General features: G+C 46.6%; 1 protein-coding gene across 4 annotated transcripts in view; it reads left to right on the forward strand.

Moving 5' to 3' along the window:
- Nucleotides 1-24,847, forward strand: part of LOC147705943 (uncharacterized) — a 433,145-nt gene that overhangs the window by 284,722 nt on the left and 123,576 nt on the right. For all 4 annotated transcript variants that reach the window (XM_086929001.1, XM_086929002.1, XM_086929003.1 and 1 more), the window contains one exon: nt 9,869-9,907. In XM_086929001.1, coding sequence (XP_086785127.1) covers nt 9,869-9,907 — 39 coding nt within the window. The remainder of the gene's footprint in view (nt 1-9,868; nt 9,908-24,847) is intronic.

Raw genomic sequence — 24,847 nt, forward strand, 5'->3', positions numbered from 1 at the left:
AGCAGTAGCAGGAGTCAGGGCTTCTTTCAGGTTTCAAGGATTCAACAGTGCAGGCAACTGGAGAAGAAATCAGGAGCTCCCAGTATTTGCAGTTGAAGCGCAAATTCTGAATGCACAAACCAGGTTTAAATTCCTCCCGCTAGCACAGAGCCACACAGGAGGATTGGAATTCAGAACAAATGTGAGCTGGCAACAGCACAGTGCAGGAGAGAGAAGTTAAACACACTCCTTCGGCTCTCTGCTTGAAGGAGTGCACTGATGTTCCAGGAAGGAACCCATAGGCAGAACAAAACTCTGGAGTGGAAGAAAGACCGGACATTGGTTCATAATACAACCAGGATTGATTTAATGAAGAACATGGGCATGCTGGAAGTGGTAAGATAGAGCTCCAAATATAATATGATTCACCAAAAGATTGCATTACACGCTCGGGTTAGGCATAATGCTTCAGGGGAAGGCGATGAAAAACAAATGCTATCAGTCCTAAAGAGCATGGTATACAAGGATATCAACAGAATAATTAATAACTGTTACTTGAACAATCAAGAACATATTGGAACGTGTGAGTGACAGTAAACAACACATTGCTGCTCAAAAGGAGCATAGACTATGAATGATACCTTTTCAATCTGACTTAGCAAGAAAAGGATAAAAACATGAGTGACTTCATCATAAGCCTCAATGGCCTACTATAGCTCTGCGAATTTCACAATTCCACCAACGAGGAACCAAATTGTGTCTGGACCACTGAGGGATCTAAGCCGGAGTATCTTTGCAGATGGTTGCCACAGACAATTTACACACTGGATGAAATTTAGGAAATTATGGTAATAAGCAAGTGTAGATGCTAGAGAGAAAAATGGAGTCAGGAAAAGCAGAGAAGTAGCATCTTGCCTACAAATGAAAACCACCGCGAAGCACCAGAGGTTTTAACCAAAGGGTCCCTTTTGCTGCCTTTTGCTGCCTTTCCTGCCACATGCCGCAAGATTGACCTCTCGCTCCAACAGTCCGAGGGGACTGCAACGCCGTTGCCGAGACCAGAAGAAGCGCCGGGTGCCGGGGACTCCATTTCCCAGAGTCCTCCGGTGGCGCCCATCAGCAGCGTCCTCAGGAAGCGCCAGAAGACGCTTAAAACAATCGCAGGGCTCCCGCAGCGCGGGTCCCTTTTGCTGCCTTTCCTGCCACACGCCGCGAGATTGACCTCTCGCTCCAACAGTCCGAGGGGATTGCACCGCCGTTGCCGAGACCAGGGGAAGTGCCGGGTGCCGGAGACTCCATTTCCCAGAGTCCCCCGGTGGCGCCCGTCAGCAGCGTCTTCAGGAAGCGGCAGGAGGCGCTTAAAACAACCGCAGGGCTCCCGCAGCGGGGGTCCCTTTTGCTGTCATTTGCTGCCTTTACTGCCACACTCTGCGAGATTGACCTCTCGCTCCAACAGTCCGAGGGGACTGCACCACCGTTGCAGAGACCAGGGGAAGCGCCAGGGATTCCATTTCCAGAGTCCCCCAGTGGTGCCCGTTAGCAGCGTCCTCAGGAAGCGCCAGGAGGCGCTTAAAACAACCGCAGAGCTCCCGCAGCGCGGGACGCGTGTGGGCGCGCCCAGGCAAAGCCTGGGCCAAGGGCGGCCCTGTTTGAGCCCGTTCGAGGAGATAATAGATCGGGCCCGGCCACCCCCTAACTTTACTGGTTTACCAAGGTTAGTCCACCTTAATTACTTCATATGTGCATACCAGCGGGACCAGATTTGACCTGGCTTTTTGATAATCTGTTCAAGTTGCTTTGATAGTCAGACTATAAGATGACTACTGGCGGTGGAATTGGGAGGAGTACTACTACTAAAAGAGGGTCTGTGGCGGGGACACTGGACCAGTTCATATTTAGAGCAACATCAGTACGGGCCCACGAGATAGCCATGACCGAGCGACGCTTATCGTTGGACCCTACTCACTCCAAACGCTCGTCTTTGGGAGGTCTAATCCTTGCTAGGTCACCTGTACAACTTGAAGATGTGGGTGTTGGCATTCAGGCCATGAGAGGAGACAAAAACTTGCCATTGCGGGACTTAACGACCCCAGTAGGCACTGCACAATGTTTAGTACCATCATCTGTCACTGTCTGATGCCACAACACTGAGAGAATCCGCCCGCAGTACATCCCCACGTATTTTAACGAGATCTGTGCACAGTTCTTCTTTGCACACCTCTGCCCCAGAGCCAGATCCCGCAGTAAAGAGAAAATGGGGTGGGGGTCAACAGAGGAAAAAAAATGCAAAATCCCAGAAAGCCAACAGTCCTGATGTATTGGAGCTACCAGTAACGCCATCACCATTGGAGACTATGCCATCTATCCCTCTACTGGGTGCCCTTCATTCGGATATGGCTGGTGACCATTTCCCACAACTTGATGAGGACTTCTGGGAAAAATTGGGTACCCTACTCACCATATCTCTTAAACCAATCTTCGAAAGACTTGCACTTATAGAAGACAAACTTTCGCATTTACATCCACTTCTTGTGTTTAAAAACGATAATAGTAAAAAGTTACTGGGGGGTTATATTGTAACTGCTGCCAATGTAATGTGCAATCCCCCCGTTCCTACCAATCTATCATCTATCTCTCCGCCTTCTAATTTGTCATCAACATCAATTAGTGGGAAGGAAGTAATGGGGTCTACCTTGAATCAAGGAAATGTGTCACATGGTGGGAGAGATCTTATTTTGAATAAGGGCTTAGGGCCATGACAATTAGGAGGCGGTTTGGCGCCTAGTACCAGGGGTCAAGTCATAGCCGCTGACCAACCCTTGCATTGAATTGGCCAGGGCGAAAGGAATTCCAGCCTGCCTTGCATTGATTTACCACCTGCATCAATTCCTTATGTTGTTATTTTGGCTGGGGTACCTAAGCTGGGGCAGGGCAAAGAGGAGTCGTATAGCGAACTGAAAAATAAGTGTACTTATTCGCTAAATGTGAATAGGCTACTCCTCATCATGTTTATAGTGAAATTGTATTTGTCCGCAGAGTTGGGTGGGTGGGACAAAGAAAGATATGTATTGAGGATGACTATTCCGATTAATTTTAGAGACAGGCGGGCAGTAGAGCATATTTGTGACCGGCACCTGACGTGGGAGGCAATGGGGATACAATCCTTCCCCTTAACTTACTTCTATTCTCCCTACTCCTCTAATTATTTGCCTGAGAGAAGGGGTAATTCCTGGGAAAATTGGGGATTAGGCCTCAGGTTGATCATGTAAACTAGAGGCTCTGTAATTACAATTCTTTGCCATCAGCCACCTTCCCCGTCAGTAAGAGATTATTGCTCACATGCATCAAGGGTTTTTGCATTCGCAAACGGTGCGAATCGTAAAAATCGTCCGTTTGCGAATGCAAATCCCTTTTTTGGGATGCATTAAGGTTTTGGCTTTTTTCGCAATTTAAGAAATCACAATTTATTTGCTATTTTCTTAAATTGCGATAAGTTTTTACGGACCCTCCTAGCTGTTCCCCAATCAACGCCTGTGTATACAGTTCACACTGAGCTGGGACTGAGCTATATTTCCGATCTTATTCGTTTAGCCCCTGTAACGTGCTGGGTTAAAACTTGGACTAACAAGGAGATCACATTGAATCATGCTATCCTTAAAGATGTAATGGCACTTGATAAAGCACACAAAATACCCTGGCTATGCTACATTAGAGATGTCTTTGCTAAACTGGGACGCCCAGAGCTTTTTCACTCTCCGCACTTGTTGCATAAAAATGATTTGAAGTGGATAAAAACGAACTTCATGAGGATGGTAGAACAAGAGCGGGAATACGTGGAGATGTATAAACCCCTTGTTAGATCTAACTATGTTTTAAAAACTACTCCACATATAGAACCTTACCTCAGAATTGTATCCATTCCACAGCATCGACATCTTCTGATTAGATTCAGATTAAGTATTGTTCAATATACCCTGGGTATTTCTTGTGTGTGGGGGAAACCGGACCTTACACCTCCTTGTAGCTGTGATAGTGTCTCTCCCCAAAGCCTTTTGCACTTTATTATGTTTTGCCAGCATTTCTCGGATATCAGGAAGCAATACCTAGTGCCAATACTAAGAGAAGCGGGATTCACCCAGGTCAAACCAGCACTGATGTTTTTACAAATGTTAAGCACTCCGAAGGTGATGTTCGGGGTTGCCAGCTTCCTGGTGGCTGCTGTCCGTAATAAGAATAAGAGGGTGGCATTTAGGCAACTGGAGAACTGATTATATCCCCTTCTCAATGAACTGATTATACTCCTCTGCAAATTAATTTTGAGATTTTTTTTAACTTTTGAATGAGCCCATTACCAATACCTGATTTTATGTCTTTTTTTACATGTTACATGTATATATTTTAATGTTTTTAATATTCTTGTGTGTAATATAATTGTGTGATCGCTTTTATGATTTTTAGTAATCGAAATAAAGTGCTATTGACTTGACTTGACTTGATAGCATTTAAGAAATCGCAATTTTGCGATTTCTTAAATGCAATGCATGATTATTTTGAAATTGCAAATTCGCAATTTGGAAGGGGTAAATTAGCATGAAGTTGAACTTCATGCTAATTTACCGAAAACTTTCAAACATGCACTAGTTGCATATTTGAAAGTTTTAATTTACACACACACATGTCCTTGGGTCATGTGTGTGTGTAAATTGCACTTAAAGTTAAGTTTCAGGGGTGCAGGGAGGGGTTCTTTGGACCCCCCCTGCACCCTTGAAATTGCATTCACATTTTGCGATTCGCAAAATGAAATTTGCAAAATGTGAATGCCTTCCATTCATTCCTATGGGCCTTTTGGCCCATAGGAATCAATGGGAAGGGTTTCCTTATTTGCGATTCGCAAAATTGGGAATCGCAAATAAGGAAAAATAAGGAATCGCAAATCAAAATGCGAATTTTTAATGCATAGGTATTTGCTATTTCTAAGTTGCGATTTCTTAATTTTCGCAATTTAGGAATCGCAAATACCAACAATGATGCATGTGACCGTATGTGTTCTAGACCAGGTGGATTGACTGAATCCCAGTAGCCTACATCTAATCCCTAAGGGTCCACACCAAGGTCTTTTAATTATTAGCCCTAGTGGGGCCCAGGCCGATGATTATGAACTAACCAGATGCATGGAATTAGTGAGAATGGAATCTCCAATGGGAATACCATACATCACAAAAGAGCTTATGTATAGTACTAGGTTCTCCTGGGTGGGGGCAGCCCCCCCTATTTCTGAACGGGGGGTTCCAATAGTGTCATTTAATGCAAGGGCAGTCCAAAGTGCAGAGTGTGTAAGTGGTCCTAATTATTTACTGCTGATGAGTAATGCTATAGCAGCACTAGAGAACTCCTTAGGGGCAGTACCACGCCTCATTGAACTTAATTCTGAAATATCTGATGACCTGGTGGAGGCAAACCCGTTGTGGAGCCCTGAGTGGGGAGAGGCCATTTTAGAAACAGAGAACACTAAGGCAGTAATACCACAGGACCTAAAGATGTTGTCCTGGAATATAGCTGGATTAAGTGCCAAAATGGACCATTTGGATTGGGTTCAAGTTACCAATAATCACGAGATCTGCCTATTCCAGGAGACATGGTCCTTAAAACCCCTTCATAGAGAAGGGTTTGCTACTTATTGTAAAGCGGCAGCTCAAGGATCCAGGGGAAGACCATCAGGAGGTTTGTGCATATGGGTTGGTGTACACTTGGGTTGTGCAGTTAAGGTGATTGAAACCTATTCCCCAGATATTTTATGCATTATCCTCTCCTCTAGTAAATTCCCAAAGGTGGCCATCATTAATGTTTATTCCCGCCCTGTGAGGCAGGGACAGACATCCCAGACGTTAGGTTGCTTGGCTGCTTTTATTTCCACCCTGCCCGAGCATGTCCATTATATCATTGCGGGGATTTTAATTTCCATTACAAACCTTTAATTGGTTTACCACATCCTATCACGAGTGATGAGGACTCAACCAGGGGAATCCCAATGTGCAACCATTATCCAATTTGGGGCTGGATCCCTCTGGTCCTACAGCGGACTTAATTTACCCTTGGACACTCATTGAGGGCCTGCAATGGACGTTTAATCGATGACAATCCAGGGAAGAATACCTATGAAAGGAATGGTCGGGCATCAACAATAGATTATATTTTAGTAAGTGTGGATCTTTGGCACATGATTGTGAACTTTTCGGTCCGGTCCCGTGCTGAAAGCGACCATAACCCGCTGGTTGTAACCTTGGACTGGTCCCAAGTGACAGCTGGTCAGGCCTCAACTAATCTGCCCCCTCTTGATTTAGTAGCAACTAATGGTGGTAAAAGAATTCGCTGGGGAACTTTTTCACAATCACCAGAGGCAGTGGCTTCCTTGAATAAATCTATCATCTCCTTCTTGTAAAAGGCAAGATCCACTTTGGATACTAGCGATGATACTGATTATATAGAGGTGTTGGGGAAAAATCATCTGGATTTGGTTGAAACCCTGGCAGACTTTTTCTCTAATCCCTCAACCCCCAAAAGAAATGAATATAGAGGTAAACACCCTTGGTATAATAGGGCATGCAGAGATGCAAAGAGCGCTCTGCCGATTAAATTAAGGGTGGGTGACAATGCGAGCATTAAGGACGCAAGGACGCATTTTAAAAGAATTATTTTATTCGATAAAACTGAATGGGAAATTGACAGATGGCAGGCCATCAAAAAAGTTCTAGAGGAAAAAGATCCAAGAGGATTCTGGAATCTTGTGAAAACAGGAAAACCAGAGGGCAGGTGTGCAATAGAGCCAAACCTTGGGGAGGAGGTGTGGCGAAGCCATTTTAAATCTTTACATTCAAAGTCACAATTAGGGGCCTCTGAGTTGGGTTTGCCCGGCATTGACTGTATAGATCATATTCATGTTCCCCTTACCAAGATACCCCCCTGTTCCCTAGCCGAGGTGTCAGTGGCCCTGATCAAAGTCTTACAAAATAAGGCTCCCGGATTGGATCGGGTCCCAGGGGATTTGTTTAGATCTGAACAGGTAGTCTGGGCACCATACTTACAGTGCTTTTTTGATGCATTACTACATGGCTTGAACCCCCCCCAACCTGGGCGGGTGCTGAGATCAACCTTATCTTTAAAAAGGGTTCCCCACTAGAACCGGCAAATTACAGGCCTATCAGCCTAATCGATGTAACACAAAAGATTTTTGCTTGTGTCCTATTGGAGAGGTTGCAGGCCTGGATGGACCAATATAATGTATTAACTCCCTTACAAGCTGGATTTAGATCGAAGACATCTACTATCGATCAGCTGTTTAGATTACAGCTAATCCACTGGAAAACCATAATACTGGAAGGGGGTTCCCTCTACCTAACGTTAGTGGACCTAAAATCCGCGTTCGATATGGTGGATCGAGACCAGTTGTGGGGCCTTTTGCATGAGATGGGTGTGCCAGTTTATCTTTGCCAACAGCTTAAGCGCCTTCACGATGGTACTTTTGCCAGAATTAGATTTGGGAATGGCGGGAAACTATTGGCTCCTTTTCCCATTGAGAAAGGAGTGAGACAGGGCTGTGTTCTCGCCCCAACCCTTTTCTCCCTCTTTCTCAGTGGATTAATTAAGGACCTTTTGGCTGTTAGGGATATAGATTGCCCAAAACTTGCTAACCGCAAAATACCTGCACTAATGTTTGTGGATGACACGCTATTGCTATTGAAAACACCCATGGAGATGCAGCGTGTCCTTGTGGAATTTAGCTCGTTTTGCAAAAAAAGGAATCTAGAGGTAAAAATAAAAAACGACTAAGTACATGGTGTTTCATGCTGACTCAACCAATGCCCGCACCCAAAATTGGATTCCAAGTCCTTTGAGAGGGTCCCGTTTTTTGACTACCTGGGTATTACTCTCAATGAGAAAATGGAATGGGGCCCACAGATTAATAAGGTAAATTAAAAACTCATCCATGCAAGTGGGGGGATTTTAAAAGTGCATAGGAACTGTGCTGTAAAAGTGATTGGCCCCCCAGCACAAATATATAAGGTCCAGGCAAGGGGAGCGACGTTGTATGGTGCCAAACTTTGGGGCCACCATCCTAGTAATGTTCTGACAGCAACTGTAAATATTTTTTTAAGGTAACTTCTGGGCCTCCCGCAAAGTACCCCACTAACTCCCCTCAGTATGGACATGGGCATTGCTCCTATTGCTGACTTGATAGCTTTTCGCCCGCTTTTATATTGGTGTAGGCTATGAAGCACTCCTTAGTTGGAACATTACAGAGAGGAGCTTAAATCAGTTTTGTCTATCCGGGGGTGGGGAAGATTCCCTGGCTGTCTTTTATTTGGAACGAACTTTGCAAATTAGGGAGAAATGACATGTGGGCTACACCTGAAGAGTCTTGTCCCACAATATCTAAACAATATTTAACATCGGCCTTGCAAGAACAGAGACTGGCAAGTAAGTTCCAGGCAGTAGACTCATCCAGTCTTACCTACAGGTTTTTAGACATAAAGCAGCCCTATAGTTTGGAGCCTGAGTTAGATTTTATTCAACGTCTTCTAGCAAAGAAACTGTATCTCCAATTTAGGCACGGGACGCTCCCCCTATATGCATTTACCAATAACTGGGTGGGTGCAAAAAAGTTGTTCTGCCCCGGGGGCAAGAATATGGAAGAAACAGAGATCCATGTGATCTTCTTTTGCCCCCTATATAGTGCTGCTAGATCTAAATGGGTTCTTCAACTCTGTAGGAATCTGGGTATTAGAAATTATAGAGAGTTCTTTAGGATATTCAAACATGATACTTATTAAGTTTTGGTTGTGCCAATTGCCAAATTTTTAAAAAATGGAACAGACGAAGATGCCTGGTCAGCAGTTAGAGCACTGCCCATAGCTGCCGTCGTTCTATCCAAAGTTCAATTTCCCTGATTTTAAATGCTATTGATTGAAGCATATTTTTTTTTTATCTCTCACATTCGCTTATTTATATTTTTAAACAGTATGTGCTATATGCTGACGTTATGTAATACGCCTCTAATGTTATCCTTAAATGTGATACTTGTATATGCTTGATGCACTTTATGAGGCCCTCTCTCGTTAGGGCGTGTCCCTCTTCCCTCCATTAACTGTTTTGCCTTTGGGGTTATCTTGCTTACATTCAATATTTGCTACCGCTGTTCCTTTTTAAATTCCCTTTTTTATTTTTGCTAGATTTTATTATGTGTTTTTATGACAATGAGTATAAAAATGCTATACTATTGTACTTTTATTGCAGAACTTGCCGAAATAAATTTTTCTTGAACTTGAAAACCAAAGATTAACATTTAGAGAGTGTCATAAAGTAAAATAGACCAAGACAGCCAACATGAGAAGAACCTTGAGTGTTATTGATGTGGTCAATAATGCCCACACCAAGGAACCTGCACTGCCATGGGACATGAATGTTTGCAATGTTGTAAAGAAAACATTACAAAATGATGTGTAATGAGAGCAGCAGCAAAGTAATTTTAAAAGATATGGCTCTGCACTGTTTTCCACCTTGAGCAACACAGTGCAGCAAATATGGTTTGCTGCATTGCAGAACAAATTGTTAACTTTGGGCGTCTGTCTCTCATAGGAAAACAGGATAACTACATTGTTTGTAAGGCTTGGACTTCATTATTTCCTATCTATTGAAATATTAATTTGTCTTTCCTTCTGTAGTAGTTTGATTTCACCACTGGGAGTATCCCTAAAGCCGCTGCATTACCCCACTTTATGTAAATACCAGCCCATAGAGAGCTGGCTCCTGAGGAAGTGTGCTGTTTGTCTGTTGAAATATTTCTCCAGCTCGATCTGTCATGAGTCAATCAACAATACTTTTGTAATTTCAGAGACAGACTATGTAAACATACACCAAAATGCACTGGGCAGTAAGTATATCTACTTCCTATTCCTCTAATGTCAACACAGAGGTACCCTTGCAGTCTCTCGTTTTAACTGTGTGATATTCAGGTTAAAACTGTTTAGGGATAATGCAATTTGTGACTTTTTGTTGTGTCATGTTATGTGATGTTCTACACCACCTTAAGGTACTTCAAAGTGTTGTGGGGCAGGCAGGGGAGATGGAATGAGAGGTCCGAAGTGAAGAAGGCAGCAGGCATGAGGAAGGATCCCTGTGGATGGACTTATCTTCCATAAAAAGCACTAGTATTTGGCCAAACAGCCCATTAATTCATTTTGGGTAACTATCCTTTGGCATCTCGCCCAGGAGGAGCAAGATCAGTAGAGGGCTGGGTGATGCAAAATAAATCTGTTATCATCGCTGTATGCATTTCCTCTATTTAAAGCAGGTGAGAAAGCGGCCACTTGAGGAGAAGAGCTAGCCGGTGGCAGTGGCAGGCTCCCTCCGCTTGTGTGTTAACTGGCCATTTCACTTGTACGCTAATCAATAGCATTTTAATACTGCACTGAATTTTTAAAATTGTAGTGTGCGCTGATGTAGAGCGCTTTTTAATCAATAGAAACGCCTGCTTGTGTGTTTTAACTGTTACGCTTACAGTGTTGCTTGCTAACTTACCTGCACGATTTCTGGGGCTGATATACTAGTCCGGGGGGTCACTAACCTCCTGCACTCCCGCCCCGTTCCGCCGCGCCCAGTGTGGGCGTTTGCTGCGGAGGGTGAGGAGGAGCCCAGCACTTCCGGGCTCAACGCAGGGAGGTCAGCGCTCTAGCTGCCCCTCCCTCCTAATTTCCGTCTGCCTACTTATGTGTGTGGGACCGCGACCGCGCAGCGGGCGCGACGAAGGCGCAACGAAGTTGCGCCTAAGTTAAGCCCGTCTGCGCCCGTCCGCGGCCAGTCGGGGCTAGGGGCCACAATCCCTGCCCATTTTGGGCGAGTCCCCATCCACTATGATAGTCAGGAGCTTCGTGACCTATGCCCACCACTAAAAACCCCCTGCAGACGATCTATGGAGGCGATTGCGCTTCATGATTGCCCCTACTGCTCCTTTAAATTCATTAGGGAACCCGCCGGCTTTGCTGATGGGCTGAGAGTTAAAGGAGGCCTATTGAACTGTCGATCTCTGAGTAAGCACTGCATTCAAATACGGGATCTCCTGTTGGATGAGAAGCTAGACATTCTTTTTCTAACGGAGACGTGGTTGGGCGAACACTCGGACCCGGACATTATCAACGTGGTCCCTCCAGGATATTCCATAGCCAGAATTGACAGGGGAGGAGGAAGAGGTGGGGGGATTGCTATTATTGTAAAGGCCCCATTTGAATGCACTCTACTCCCGACTAAAATAGACAGTAGCGAAGCTGGTACGTTCAATCTGAGGCTTAGTCCACAGGATTCTATATCCGGGATCCTCTTATATAGACCCCCCAGGCAGCTACGGAAACTTCAGGTCTAGTATCATTGAGGGCGTCGCTCACCTAGCTATTAGATGGAGCAAACTGTTAGTTTTAGGTGACATAAACATGCATTTAGAAGATACTCAATTGAAAGATGTCACTGACCTTCGTCAGCAATTTCAGGAACTTCAACTTGAGCTGAAAAACGACTCCCCTACGCATACACTCGGTCACCTATTAGATCCGGTGTTCGCTAGCTGGGATGGTGTGACTGTGGATACCCCAATCCCGATTCCATGGTCAGATCACTATTTAGTTCCCTTCGAGATAATTAGCCCAGTCTAAGAGAAGAACATAGCTGACACAAAAAAAATTTTGTGTCGCAAATGGAAGCAGATCTCCCAGAATAGTTTTAATATGCATATACTAAGCGGGGGTCCGCTGGTTGGCGGGGATATTGAGAGTGCAAACTCTAAGCTTGATGAGCGCATTCTAAATGCCTTAAACTCCACGGCGCCACTAAGCAGCTCTAAGTCTTGTAGTAAAAGAAGCAGGACCGCCCTCTGGTTTACTCCAGAGTTACAGGTGGCTAAATCTGAGTGTAAGAGGCTGGAGCGCAGCTGGCGGCTGACATCCTGCTCTGGGAGTAAGGATGGCTACAAGTTAGCTATGAGGAAATATCAAAGGCAAGTGCGAGGGGCCAAGGCCGCATATTACCACACGCGGATAGAAGAGGCAGAGCACTCCGCGAAGGAGTTATTTAAAATTTTTAAAGAAATATCCCAGGTACCGAGCCTAAACGCCCCGTCTACCGATTCGGTGGCAGAGTGTAACCGGGTGGCGGAATTCTTTGCTGGGAAAGTCAAGAATATCTATGCTTCCTTTTCTGAACAACCTGCTAGTGGCCTTGAGTTTATAGAACCACTGGGGCGGGGAGGGTTGACGGTGAGATTGGAGCACTTCGGTATCCCCCCGTCGGAAGACCTTCGCAGTATCTGCCGCAGTGTAAAATCAGGCTCTCTGCGCGACCCTGTGCCTACCAGGGTGCTGGCTGAGGGTTTGGAGGTACTTGAACCCCTGCTTAGGCAGGTGCTTCACGTTTCCTTCACCTCCCAACAGCTCCCGGCAGACTGGAAGAAGGCTATTGTCCTGCCAATCAGGAAAAAGCCGAATGTGGGTATGGAGGTTCTTGAAAATCTGAGACCTATATCTCTGCTTCCCTATTCGGCCAAAGTGGCAGAGAAGGTCGTAAATCGTCAACTGGTGGACCACCTGGAGAGGGCTGAGATTCTTCACTCCTCTCAGTCGGGCTTCCGGGCAGGCTTCTCGACGGAGACGGCCCTTCTGAGAGCCACTGAAACATTGAGACAGGGAGCGGATGCTGGGCACACCATGGCACTGGTGATGCTAGATCTCAGTGCCGCTTTTGACACTGTAGCACACTCCATCTTGCTGCAGTGTCTTAGCGATGGTGGTGTAACCGGGGCTGCCTTGGGATGGCTAAAGTCATTCCTCACGGGCCGTTTCTTCCAAGTCCAACTGGGGTCTGCCCGCTCTTCTGAAATGGCACTGGACCAGGGGGTGCCTCAGGGCTCTGCCCTGAGCCCCACCTTATTTAACCTATATATGGCCCCCCTGGCTGGGATCGCTCAGGCGTATGGAGTGGAATTAGTATCATACGCCGACGACACCCAACTGCTGTTATCTCTGTCCCAAGCCCCTGCAATGACAGCATCCAACTTTAAGGCCTGTATGCAGGCTCTGGCTAATTGGATGGACTCCCACTGCTTAAAATTGAATGGCTCTAAAACGGAGGTATTGATAGTGGGTGGAGATAGTCTTAGTTGGTCATCAGAGTGGTGGCCGCCATGTCTGGGGTCCCACCCCGGTACCATGTGAGGAAGCAAAAAACCTAGGGGTGTGGGTTAATCCCACCCTGTCTTATGAGGGACACATCCGACGACTAGTCGGTAAATGCTTTGGTGTTCTGAAAACACTGAATAAAACGCTGGACCTACTCCCCCTGCCAGCCAGACGGACCTTGATTCTGGCGCTGGTTACTTCCCGGATGGACTATGGGAATGTGCTATTCCTGGGGGCCACCGAGAAAAGTTTGGGGCGATTACAAGTCCTACAAAATTCGCCCGCACGTCTGGTTCTGAGACGACCTAGGAGAGCGGCCTCCAGTCTGGCTCTGGACACCCTGCACTGGCTGCCGGTTAAGAAAAGAGTCCAATATAAATGCCTCCTGATGTGCCATTGTATTGTATGGAAGAGGGCCCCTTCTTATTTGGATAACCTAGTGTGCAGATATGAACCCTCGAGGGCTCTTCGCTCGGGAGGCTCGGGTCAGTTGGTGGTCCAGCGGGCTAATAAATCAAGAATGGGAGGGCGCTCCTTTAGTGTAATGGCTGCCCGCACCTGGAATAAGCTCCCTCGGGAGATGAGACTAGAGAGCGTGGAAGTCAAGTTTAGAGCATTACTGAAAACTCATCTGTATAGGCTATAGGGGCACGTCGGGGCGGGCAGTCTATGCTAAAGTGTCTAGCTCTTCCATAAAAGCGCGGGGACACACCGGGAAGGTGTTACCAGGCGCTTTATAAACTGTCTATTATTATACTGATCTTGACATCTGGAAATGTTTATTAAACAAAAATCTGTGAATCACAAAGACAGACACCAATGGGATCCGCAGGCACTGTGTGAGATTAAAAGCTAGAGCACATGTGGATGGAGCGCAAATGTTTACCTTTTCATAAACAGGCCTGAATGAGGATCATATGGCACAACCAAAAAACTGACTATGCAGGTATAAATACTGAAAACTTGGCAGAGTATACATCTGACCTTCAAATTGATACACAAATGTAAATGTTTTGAGTTGAGCAAGCTTTTTGAGAATTTTCATCTCTGATGCTGGCCGGACATTAGAGTGAGGCTTTATACATCAGAAACTTTCATAACATTTTGGCATCGTTTTAGCACTGAGCAAGAATATTGCTGCCACTACCACAGTTTTACTAAGGCAATAATTCTAAATTCCACAGGGATAGAAGAGTCCAGTGCAAGAAAGAACTGAATTTGGATGGAAGAAGTAATCAGGAATTATGGCAATGGAGAGCATATGCAGAAATCAGGCCATTACAGAGAGACCCACAATAAGTGGCATAGCTAAAGATAAACTAGGGCAGGCCTGACAGCTACTCATTTTCTCTCTTTACAGTGCATACAGTCAGATCCACAAATAGCCTCTCACAATTAGAACCTTTTACCTTCTTGAACATAAATGATGAGGGAGTTGAGGTGGGTAGAGCTAAGGATCTTCATTACTGAAAGGGCCGGCCTCATATGTTCTGGACCTGTTCTAGAAACACAATTTCATGGTTCTTTTTCATGGCATGAAAGCGTTGAGAGGATAAAATTTGTTAGGGAGCCGCTTGTTTGTTTGTTTGCCTGGAGACTGAGCCCACAACCGGAGGAGCATTACGGGGGAGGACTGCAACTTCCATCATCCCCAGTGCGCAGTTCGCACTTAAATCCAAAGTGCCGACCCACGGCACGCTGTAGCCGCTTGGTTGTTTGTCTGCCTGGAGACTGAGCCCACAACCGGAGGAGCATTACGGGGGAGGACTGCAACTTCCATCATCCCCAGTGCACAGATCGTGCTTAAATCCAAAGTGCCGACCCACGGCACGCTGTAGCCTCTTGTTTCTGTGCCTGGAGACTGAGCCCATAACCAGAGGAGCATTACGGGGAGGACTGCAACTTCCATCTTTCCGAGCGCGCAGGTCGCGCTTAAAATCGTGCCTGGGTGAAGCCCGGGCCAAGGGCGGGCCGTACACGCCCGTTGGAGCCTGGAAGAGGCCCCCTCTAACGTCCATAGAAGCTCCAGAGAAGATCAAAGGTAAAGTGTTTTTTCATCGAGTGTGAGTAGGTGTTGCCTGAGACTGACACCCCAACTCAGTGGTTCCCCCACTCACCGCCCCTCTGATTGCATTGAAAGCAAAAGTTAAGATGAGCAACCGAGAGGGCCAAATTGTCCTTGGGGGCACAAGCGTAGTGGGGACACTTGACTCTTTCCTAACAATGGCAATGTCAATCCCTGGCACACGCAATTGAGATAACAGAATGCCGATTATCGTTGGAACCTCCTAATCATAAAAGAACATCTTTCAGGGGGGCATTGTCAAATCGAAACCCAATTGAGCCACTGTGAAGAGACAAGGTTATGGAAGAAGTCACCAGCATAGTACCTATACCTCAGGACATGGACTTGACTGGCACCTCGCAAAGAGTTTCTTTAAGGGTGGCTGCAATGAAAGGACTCCCGAAGAGTAGTATTGACATTGCTGTAAAGAGAAAAAGGGCTGGGGGTTCGCAAAGACCTAAATCATCAAAAGCCCCGAGACTTAATTACCGGGAGGGGGATGTAACATCGGGAACAGCCCAGCAGGAACTAACTGACGGAGAGATAGGAGACACTGTTTCCTGCTCCTTGATGACTGAACCTATGTGGCAGAGATTAGAAACATTGGTTTACACAATGCTAAACCCTATCTCACTAAAACTAAATCAGATAGAGAAGAAAAAAGCTGCCTAGAATATCATACCAAAGACAACTTCCATGGGTTAGATGTAGCTTAAAAAATTGTACTCAAGTGACAATAAGATCAATCCCCCAGGATAAGCCTGGAACTGGAACTGGCAGCAGTCCAATGATACTAAACACACCCCCGGTTTAATAAATAGGGCACAACAGGCAAGCAATAATCGGGAGGCAACAACCTCAAATGCAGCTCCACTTATACTCAGCCGTCCGGTCCCCTGCAACACAAGGTCTTCCATTGCAAAAAATTTGATAGAAGTGGTTGATACAATAACTCAGGAAGTGGTAAACTTTAATATATTTCCTAGAGGCCAAAATAGTACACTGGTAGGGCGGGGTAAACACGATAGTTTGGCGAAAGAAAGAAGTTCTGTCAAGACTAACCAGGTGAATATGGTACAGATTCTACATTTACCCCCAGCAGCGTCTCCCTTGGCCTTAGTGTTGGGGAATGTCCCACCACTACGGGAGGGACAAACAGAATTTACAACACAACTATTGTCCAAATCTCTCCACTGCTTAACCCAAAATTTGGATATGGTGGGGCCAATAGGCAGGAATACTGCAAACCAGTTAATCATGGCAAGAAGAGTATCATGGGTGGGCCCAGCTAGGAAACACTTGCCAGGAGACTGTGTGGTTTTAAACTTTAAAAGTGAATTTGTTGTTGGTTTCATCCTGGAGCACTTGGGTAATGTTTACATGAGAAACTCACATATTACTGCCTTACCACTGGGATTTTTCTGTGGACCACCTACACTATCAAGACCTGTGGGGTATTCACAAATCAAGGAAAGATCATAAGAGAGCCAGTCTTGGGGAAATAGTGGGACCACGGATTGGAGGTCTGAGAATAGATATGCGCCCCTGTCCGACCTTGATGCTTGTTACTGCCTACAGTCAGCATGCACAAGCACACAGAAGATGAAAAAAAGGCAACTCCCCCAAACTCCGGTAAACATGGAGAGCTCACAGCTACCTACCCCACAGCTACCTAGTTCACATTTACTTGTTACACAACAGGAGAAACAAAGAAATGTATGGCAAATAGCCTCATGGAATGTGGCTGGCATCGCCCATAAACTGACTGATACCAATTTGTTACAGTCATGCACAATCAGGAAATAGTATACTTTCAGGAAACATGGGCCCTGGACCCGATTTTCATTACCGGTTTTAGATCCTTTCAGAGTGAAGCAATTCCATCTACTTCAGGGAGGGCAAATGGAGGTATTTTGACCTTAATTAGGAATGATCTAGTGGTAAAAGTAAAAACAAATGTACAACTGAACCAACATTTTTATATTTTGGTATTGGGAATACAACAGGAAGGGATATGGGTTCTAGTAAATTTTTATAACAACCGATTTGGCCCAACAATGCATACGATTGTGGGAGAAGTAGACAAAGCCATATCTGACATCGTATATAGTAACAAGTCTCTGAACATAAATATTATAAGGCTAGGTGACTTTAATATACATCCCTGTAACCATAATATAGTTCATGTTTGTAGACTTGAGGATATGCGGGGTAATCCCATACAACATTTTGCTCTTAGTGACTATGGTAATGGCCTACATAAGCTATTAGCTTCTTTAAATATGGAAATAACCCGTGACCCAGATTTCAATTTGGATATTCTGCCGGAAACCTTCCAAAGAAATGGGGTGGAGTCAATGATCGATTACATACTTTGGACCGCCCCACTCATCACAAGGGTTGTAAAGGTAGACACCATCTTTACAACTTTCAGGGACCATGCCATAGTTTCAATGAAATTGAATGTATTAGTACCTCAGAGACAACAGAGAAGTAATGTTGACACACCTATTGTGACTAGGAAAAATGGGGTACAGCTCAAATGGGCACATATCGATAAAATCAAGTTGGTCCCAAAAATCATAGAAAATACCCAAGAAGATATATATATCAATTTTTAGACCCAGACGCTCACGCTTGGGAAGTTGTACCAGCCTTTTGTAATATCTTGGGAAAAATAAAATCAGCCCTAACAAAAACAAAAGCGCTAAAGAAAGGCAAAGATGGGAGCTGCTTTGACCCTGTTTGCACAAAAACTAGGAAGGCTCTGCTATATGCCCTAAAAGGCAAGCGGAGGAATTATGAAGAAATAAGAACATTTTGGGCCGCATATGAATTAGCAAGAAACAAAAGAGAAAAGGAAATCAGGGCGGACTTATGGGACAATTTGGATAACGCAGCCAAATCTGGAAGCAGTTCTGAGTTCTGGAAGTTGGTAAATGTGCCTTACTTTAAGACCCTCAATGACCCATCTCTAGATACACACATTTCTGCTCGACACAACATCACCAGACGTCGCCTTCCTCACGGAATCCTGGATGAACGCCTCCTCAGCACCCGACATCGCCATCGCCATCCCGGAAGGATACAAGATCACCCGGAGGGTCCGCGGCAACCAGACCGGAGGAGGCATCGCCATCATCCACAGGAACACCATCCGCATCACGACCAACACCGACGACACCCTCACAACCGCCGAACACCTGCACTTCCAAATCCACACCGACCCCAAGACCACCCTCAGAGGCACCCTCAACTACAGACCCCCGGGACCACGCACACAATTCAGCGAAGACATCGCTGACTTCATCAGCCCGCACGCTCTCCTCTCCGCTGACTACATCCTCCTCAGGGACCTCAACTTCCACCTGGAGAACAACAACGACCGCCACACCACCACCCTGCTGGACAACCTCGCCAACCTCGGTCTCAAGCAGCTGGTGACCACCCCCACCCACCACGCCAGACACACCCTCGACCCCGTCTTCTCCTCCAGCAAGGACATCAGCTTCAGCCACGCCACCGGACTCCACTGGATGGACCACAGCTGCGTCCACTTCAGCTTCAGAAAGAACACGATCCACCACCACCAGCAACAGGTTGCACGCAGAAGCTGGAACAAGATTACAGCCGACCAGCTCGCTGCATCCCTGAGCCAGGACCCCCCCGCCAGCTCAGCAAACCCCAGCAAGGCCGCCAACAACCTCACGAAGTGGATCAGCAACTGCGCAAACAACCTCGCCCCACTGAGGACCCCGCCCAGCAGACCCGGCAGTAAGAAAGCACCATGGTTCACCGACGAACTCAAGAGCTCCAAGAAGAACTGCCGAGCCCTCGAGAGAGCTTGGCGCAGAGACCCAACACCAGACAACATGACCACCCTCAAGCTCGCCACTCGAAAATACCACCAACTGATCCACACCACCAAGAAAACCGCATTCAAGGAACGACTGGACAATAACGCCCACAACAGCAAGGAACTCTTCAACATCGTCAAAGAGTTCTCCAACCCCAGCGCCGGAAACAACGACATCACCCCATCACAAGACCTCTGCAACTCCCTCGCCTCCTACTTCCACAACAAGATCGCAGACATACACAACAGCTTCAGCACACAGCCGACGCACCCCACGACCGCACCTGCACCCCCCACCACCACCCTCCGCGCCTGGACCCCGATCAACATCGAAGAAACCCTACGCACGATGAACTCCATCCACTCCGGATCTCCAACCGACCCCTGCCCTCACCACGTCTTCAACAAGGCCGACGCTGTCATCGCGCCCCACCTGCGGGACATCATCAACACCTCCTTCGACACCGCTACCTTCCCGGAGAGTTGGAAGCACGCCGAACTCAGCGTTCTACTGAAGAAACCATCAGTGGACCCCACCAAACTCAAAAACTACCGCCCCATCTCGCTCCTCCCGTTTCCGGCCAAAGTCATCGAGAAGACCGTCAACAAGCAGCTGGTTGCCTTCCTCGAGACAAACGGATTCCTCGACCTCTCGCAGTCTGGCTTCCAGGCCAACCACAGCGCCGAGACCGCCCTCATTGCAGCCACTGACGACATCCGAGCCCTGCTCGACAACGGGGAAACAGCGGCCCTCATCCTCCTGGACCTCTCCGCGGCATTCGACACTGTCTGCCACCGCACCCTAGTGCAGCGCCTCAGCAACGTCGGAATCCAAGAGAAGGCACTACAATGGATCATCTCCTTCCTCACCGGAAGGACACAGAGAGTCCGCCTCCCCCGTTCAGATCAGAAGCCACCGAAGTCATCTGCGGCGTTCCTCAAGGCTCCTCGCTCAGCCCCACCCTCTTCAATGTCTACATGAGCCCCCTTGCGGCCACCGCACGCCAACACAACCTCAACATCATATCTTAAGCCGATGACACCCAGCTGATCCTCTCCCTCACCAACGACCCCGCCACCGCCAGCGCCAACCTACATGAAGGGATGAAAGACGTAGCCGAGTGGATGATGAACAGCCGCCTGAAACTGAACTCAGACAAGACTTCCATCATCCCCAGTGCGCAGTTCGCACTTAAATCCAAAGTGCCGACCCACGGCACGCTGTAGCCGCTTGGTTGTTTGTCTGCCTGGAGACTGAGCCCACAACCGGAGGAGCATTACGGGGGAGGACTGCAACTTCCATCATCCCCAGTGCACAGGTCGTGCTTAAATCCGAAGTGCCGACCCACGGCACGCTGTAGCCTCTTGTTTGTGTGCCTGGAGACTGAGCCCATAACCAGAGGAGCATTACGGGGAGGACTGCAACTTCCATCTTTCCGAGCGCGCAGGTCGCGCTTAAAATCGTGCCTGGGTGAAGCCCGGGCCAAGGGCGGGCCGTACACGCCCGTTGGAGCCCGGAAGAGGCCCCCTCTAACGTCCATAGAAGCTCCAGAGAAGATCAAAGGTAAAGTGTTTTTTCATCGAGTGTGAGTATGTGTTGCCTGAGACTGACACCCCAACTCAGTGGTTCCCCCACTCACCGCCCCTCTGATTGCATTGAAAGCAAAAGTTAAGATGAGCAACCGAGAGGGCCAAATTGTCCTTGGGGGCGCAAGCGTAGTGGGGACACTTGACTCTTTCCTAACAATGGCAATGTCAATCCCTGGCACACGCAATTGAGATAACAGAATGCCGATTATCGTTGGAACCTCCTAATCATAAAAGAACATCTTTCAGGGGGGCATTGTCAAATCGAAACCCAATTGAGCCACTGTGAAGAGACAAGGTTATGGAAGAAGTCACCAGCATAGTACCTATACCTCAGGACATGGACTTGACTGGCACCTCGCAAAGAGTTTCTTTAAGGGTGGCTGCAATGAAAGGACTCCCGAAGAGTAGTATTGACATTGCTGTAAAGAGAAAAAGGGCTGGGGGTTCGCAAAGACCTAAATCATCAAAAGCCCCGAGACTTAATAACCGGGAGGGGGATGTAACATCGGGAACAGGCCAGCAGGAACTAACTGACGGAGAGATAGGAGACACTGTTTCCTGCTCCTTGATGACTGAACCTATGTGGCAGAGATTAGAAACATTGGTTTACACAATGCTAAACCCTATCTCACTAAAACTAAATCAGATAGAGAAGAAAAAAGCTGCCTAGAATATCATACCAAAGACAACTTCCATGGGTTAGATGTAGCTTAAAAAATTGTACTCAAGTGACAATAAGATCAATCCCCCAGGATAAGCCTGGAACTGGAACTGGCAGCAGTCCAATGATACTAAACACACCCCCGGTTTAATAAATAGGGCACAACAGGCAAGCAATAATCGGGAGGCAACAACCTCAAATGCAGCTCCACTTATACTCAGCCGTCCGGTCCCCTGCAACACAAGGTCTTCCATTGCAAAAAATTTGATAGAAGTGGTTGATACAATAACTCAGGAAGTGGTAAACTTTAATATATTTCCTAGAGGCCAAAATAGTACACTGGTAGGGCGGGGTAAACACGATAGTTTGGCGAAAGAAAGAAGTTCTGTCAAGACTAACCAGGTGAATATGGTACAGATTCTACATTTACCCCCAGCAGCGTCTCCCTTGGCCTTAGTGTTGGGGAATGTCCCACCACTACGGGAGGGACAAACAGAATTTACAACACAACTATTGTTGTCAAGACAAGACGGAAGTCCTCATCCTGGGATCTTCGCCCTCCGCCCTCCGCCTGGGATGACTCCTGGTGGCCCCCTGCCCTGGGCAGCACACCCAAACCAACAGACCACGCACGCAACCTGGGCTTCATCCTGGACTCCTCCCTCTCCATGACTAGACAAGTCAACGCCGTCTCCTCGTCGTGCTTCAACATCCTGCGCATGCTACGTAAGATCTTCCGGTGGATCCCCACCGAGACCAGGAAGACGGTCACCCAGGCCCTCGTCACCAGCCGACTGGACTACGGTAACTCCCTCTACGCCGGAACCACTGCTAAACTCAAGAAGAGACTCCAGCGGATCCAGAACGCCTCAGCAAGGCTCATCATGGACATCCCCCGACACAGCCACATCTCCGGACACCTCAGAGACCTGCACTGGCTCCCGGTCAACAAGAGAATCACGTTCCGACTCCTCACCCACGCACACAAAGCCCTACACAACCAAGGCCCAAGATACCTCAACAACCGCCTCAACTTCTACACTCCCACACGCCAGCTTCGATCGACCAACCACGCCCTCGCCGCCGTCCCCCGCATCCGAAGAGCCACCACAGGAGGAAGGTCCTTCTCCTACCTGGCCGCCAAGATGTGGAACTCCCTCCCGACCCACCTCCGCCTGACCCAAGACCACCTCACCTTCAGGAAGCAGCTCAAGACCTGGCTGTTCGAGCAGTAGCGGACCCCCCTCCCCAAGCGCCTTGAGACTCTCCGGGTGAGTAGCGCGCTACATAAATGCTTGATTGATTGATTGATTGATGAGGAGGCATGGGTATTACATTTTGAAAATATTTTTACCTCACACCGAGGTATAATAAATTGTCACGCACCAATGCAGAGATATGCCAAGCGCCCTATCATTTCCACTTACTGAGGTCAAAGTGGGTCTGGACTCGTATAGTTCGGGAAAGGCCCCAGGACCCGACGGAGTCCCAATAGACTTTTTTCAAGATAATCCAGATTTATGGATCCCATTATTAACAAATGTCTTAAATAGTATAGTATTGGTAGTCCCCCCCCCTCCTTCATGGTCCACAGGGGTGATAGTACCTATCTACAAAAAAGAGGATAGGGCAGACCCACAAAACTACAGACCTATTTCCCTGCTGGATACAACATCAACGCTTATGGGCCGCCTTCTCTTCTCTCGTTTAGAGGACTGGGCTAGAGAAAATAAGATCTTGATCCAGGCCCAGTATGGCTTCGAGCAGGGAAGGGGTACCCTAGATCAGTGTCTAAATTTAGCACTGATCATAGAAAAATATACCAAAATGAAGGAGGGCAAATTATAAATGGCCTTAATGGACCTTAGCTCAGCGTTTGACTGCGTGGCCCATGATAAGCTATGGTCTATAATGGATATGATGGGGGTTTAACCTGCCATATTAAATGTTATCAGGCAATCATATGGAAATGCGTTACACCAAAACTGGAGATTGTACACGTTCTTTTAAAATCTCCCACGGTGTAAGGCAGGGTTGTGTATTGGCCCCTTTTCTCTACACACAAACGGAGGAGAAAAGGCATTAACTGTGGCTACTAGGGATGTTCCTCTCTCCGATAACCAAATGTTACCAATACTGGCCTACGCAGACGATGCGGTTTTAATCGCCAGAACAGGGATTGGGCTACAAAGTCTGATCACTGCATATGTCTCCTTTATGGATTCACTTCAGTTGAAAGTGAACCGAACTAATATTAATAGCAGGGGCTACAAAGAAATAAAAGGTACCGCACTTTTGTGCAGGGGTGCAAAAAATTGAGATAGTCAACTTGTTTCCCTACTTGGATATTCTCTTTGATAAAGATCTGTTGTGGGCAAAACTGATGGAGGGAAGAAAGATGGTGATGGAGAGGGGTATTGTTGCCTTAAAAGGCTTTTCAAGAAAATTGGGCGCTACACCCCTAACACCGATAAAAACATCTATCAGGCAAGAGTTAAAGCAGCAGCGACTTATGGACCTGGGGTGTGGGGTATGGCAGCATTAACACCACTACAAACTACTGAAAATGCATTCTTTAAATCTGTAGTGGGTTTTCCTTCTTCCTTCTCAAATAGTATTCTACACTCAGAACTGGATATACCTTATATTTCAGACTACATCAGTTAGCTCCACTCCTCCTCTGTCATTCAATCTGGAGGAGAGACACTGTTCCTTTGAACCAATCAATATTAAGGAGCTGTTTAGCAATGGACAAATGGAAAGAGGGCTAGGTGGCTCAGCTATGCAGAGTTACGGCTAAGGGATATTGGTCCCTACGAACTTTTTAAAGACCCCCTAGCTGTAAGAAGGTTTCCAAACAGAGAGTTAGTGATATGTTTATGTTGATGACCAAGTATACATGAACGATACAACAAAATGAGAAATATCCAGTCCGGGCATATGACCTCAACCCGCTTTTAAATGGAGGAGGCATTTCCTATTTAGCAAATGTAAACAGGATGCAACATAGATTTATACTGCTAAGGTTCCACACCAACTTGATACATTTACTGTTAGGTTATCCTGAAAAAATATATAACCACGCTGACTTAAGCTTGTGCCCCTGTGATAACTTATCACCTCAAACAGAATTGCATATATTTTTATTCTGCAGTCTATATGAGTGTGAAAGGAATGCCTACCTTAAACCAATTTGAAAGAAAATGAATTTTAAGCAGTGTCGGGTAGCATTATACCTTCTGAAAACACTTCCTAACCCTCTGGTTTGTTATTCAGTTACGTCATTCCTGTGGACTTGCATGAGGAAGAGGAAATATCAAATTATTTTTAATGTGATTTATTTATATGAGCCTTTATGAACCTTTTAACATGATTGAATGAAGACGAATTGATTGATTGATTTATTAGGGAGCCAATCAATTAATCTATAATCCACTTAGACACACAATAACTACAAACAGCTACTTAAGATTGGTTTT

This window comes from Lissotriton vulgaris, chromosome 7 (assembly GCF_964263255.1).
Source record: "Lissotriton vulgaris chromosome 7, aLisVul1.2, whole genome shotgun sequence".
Classification (NCBI taxonomy): domain Eukaryota; kingdom Metazoa; phylum Chordata; class Amphibia; order Caudata; family Salamandridae; genus Lissotriton; species Lissotriton vulgaris.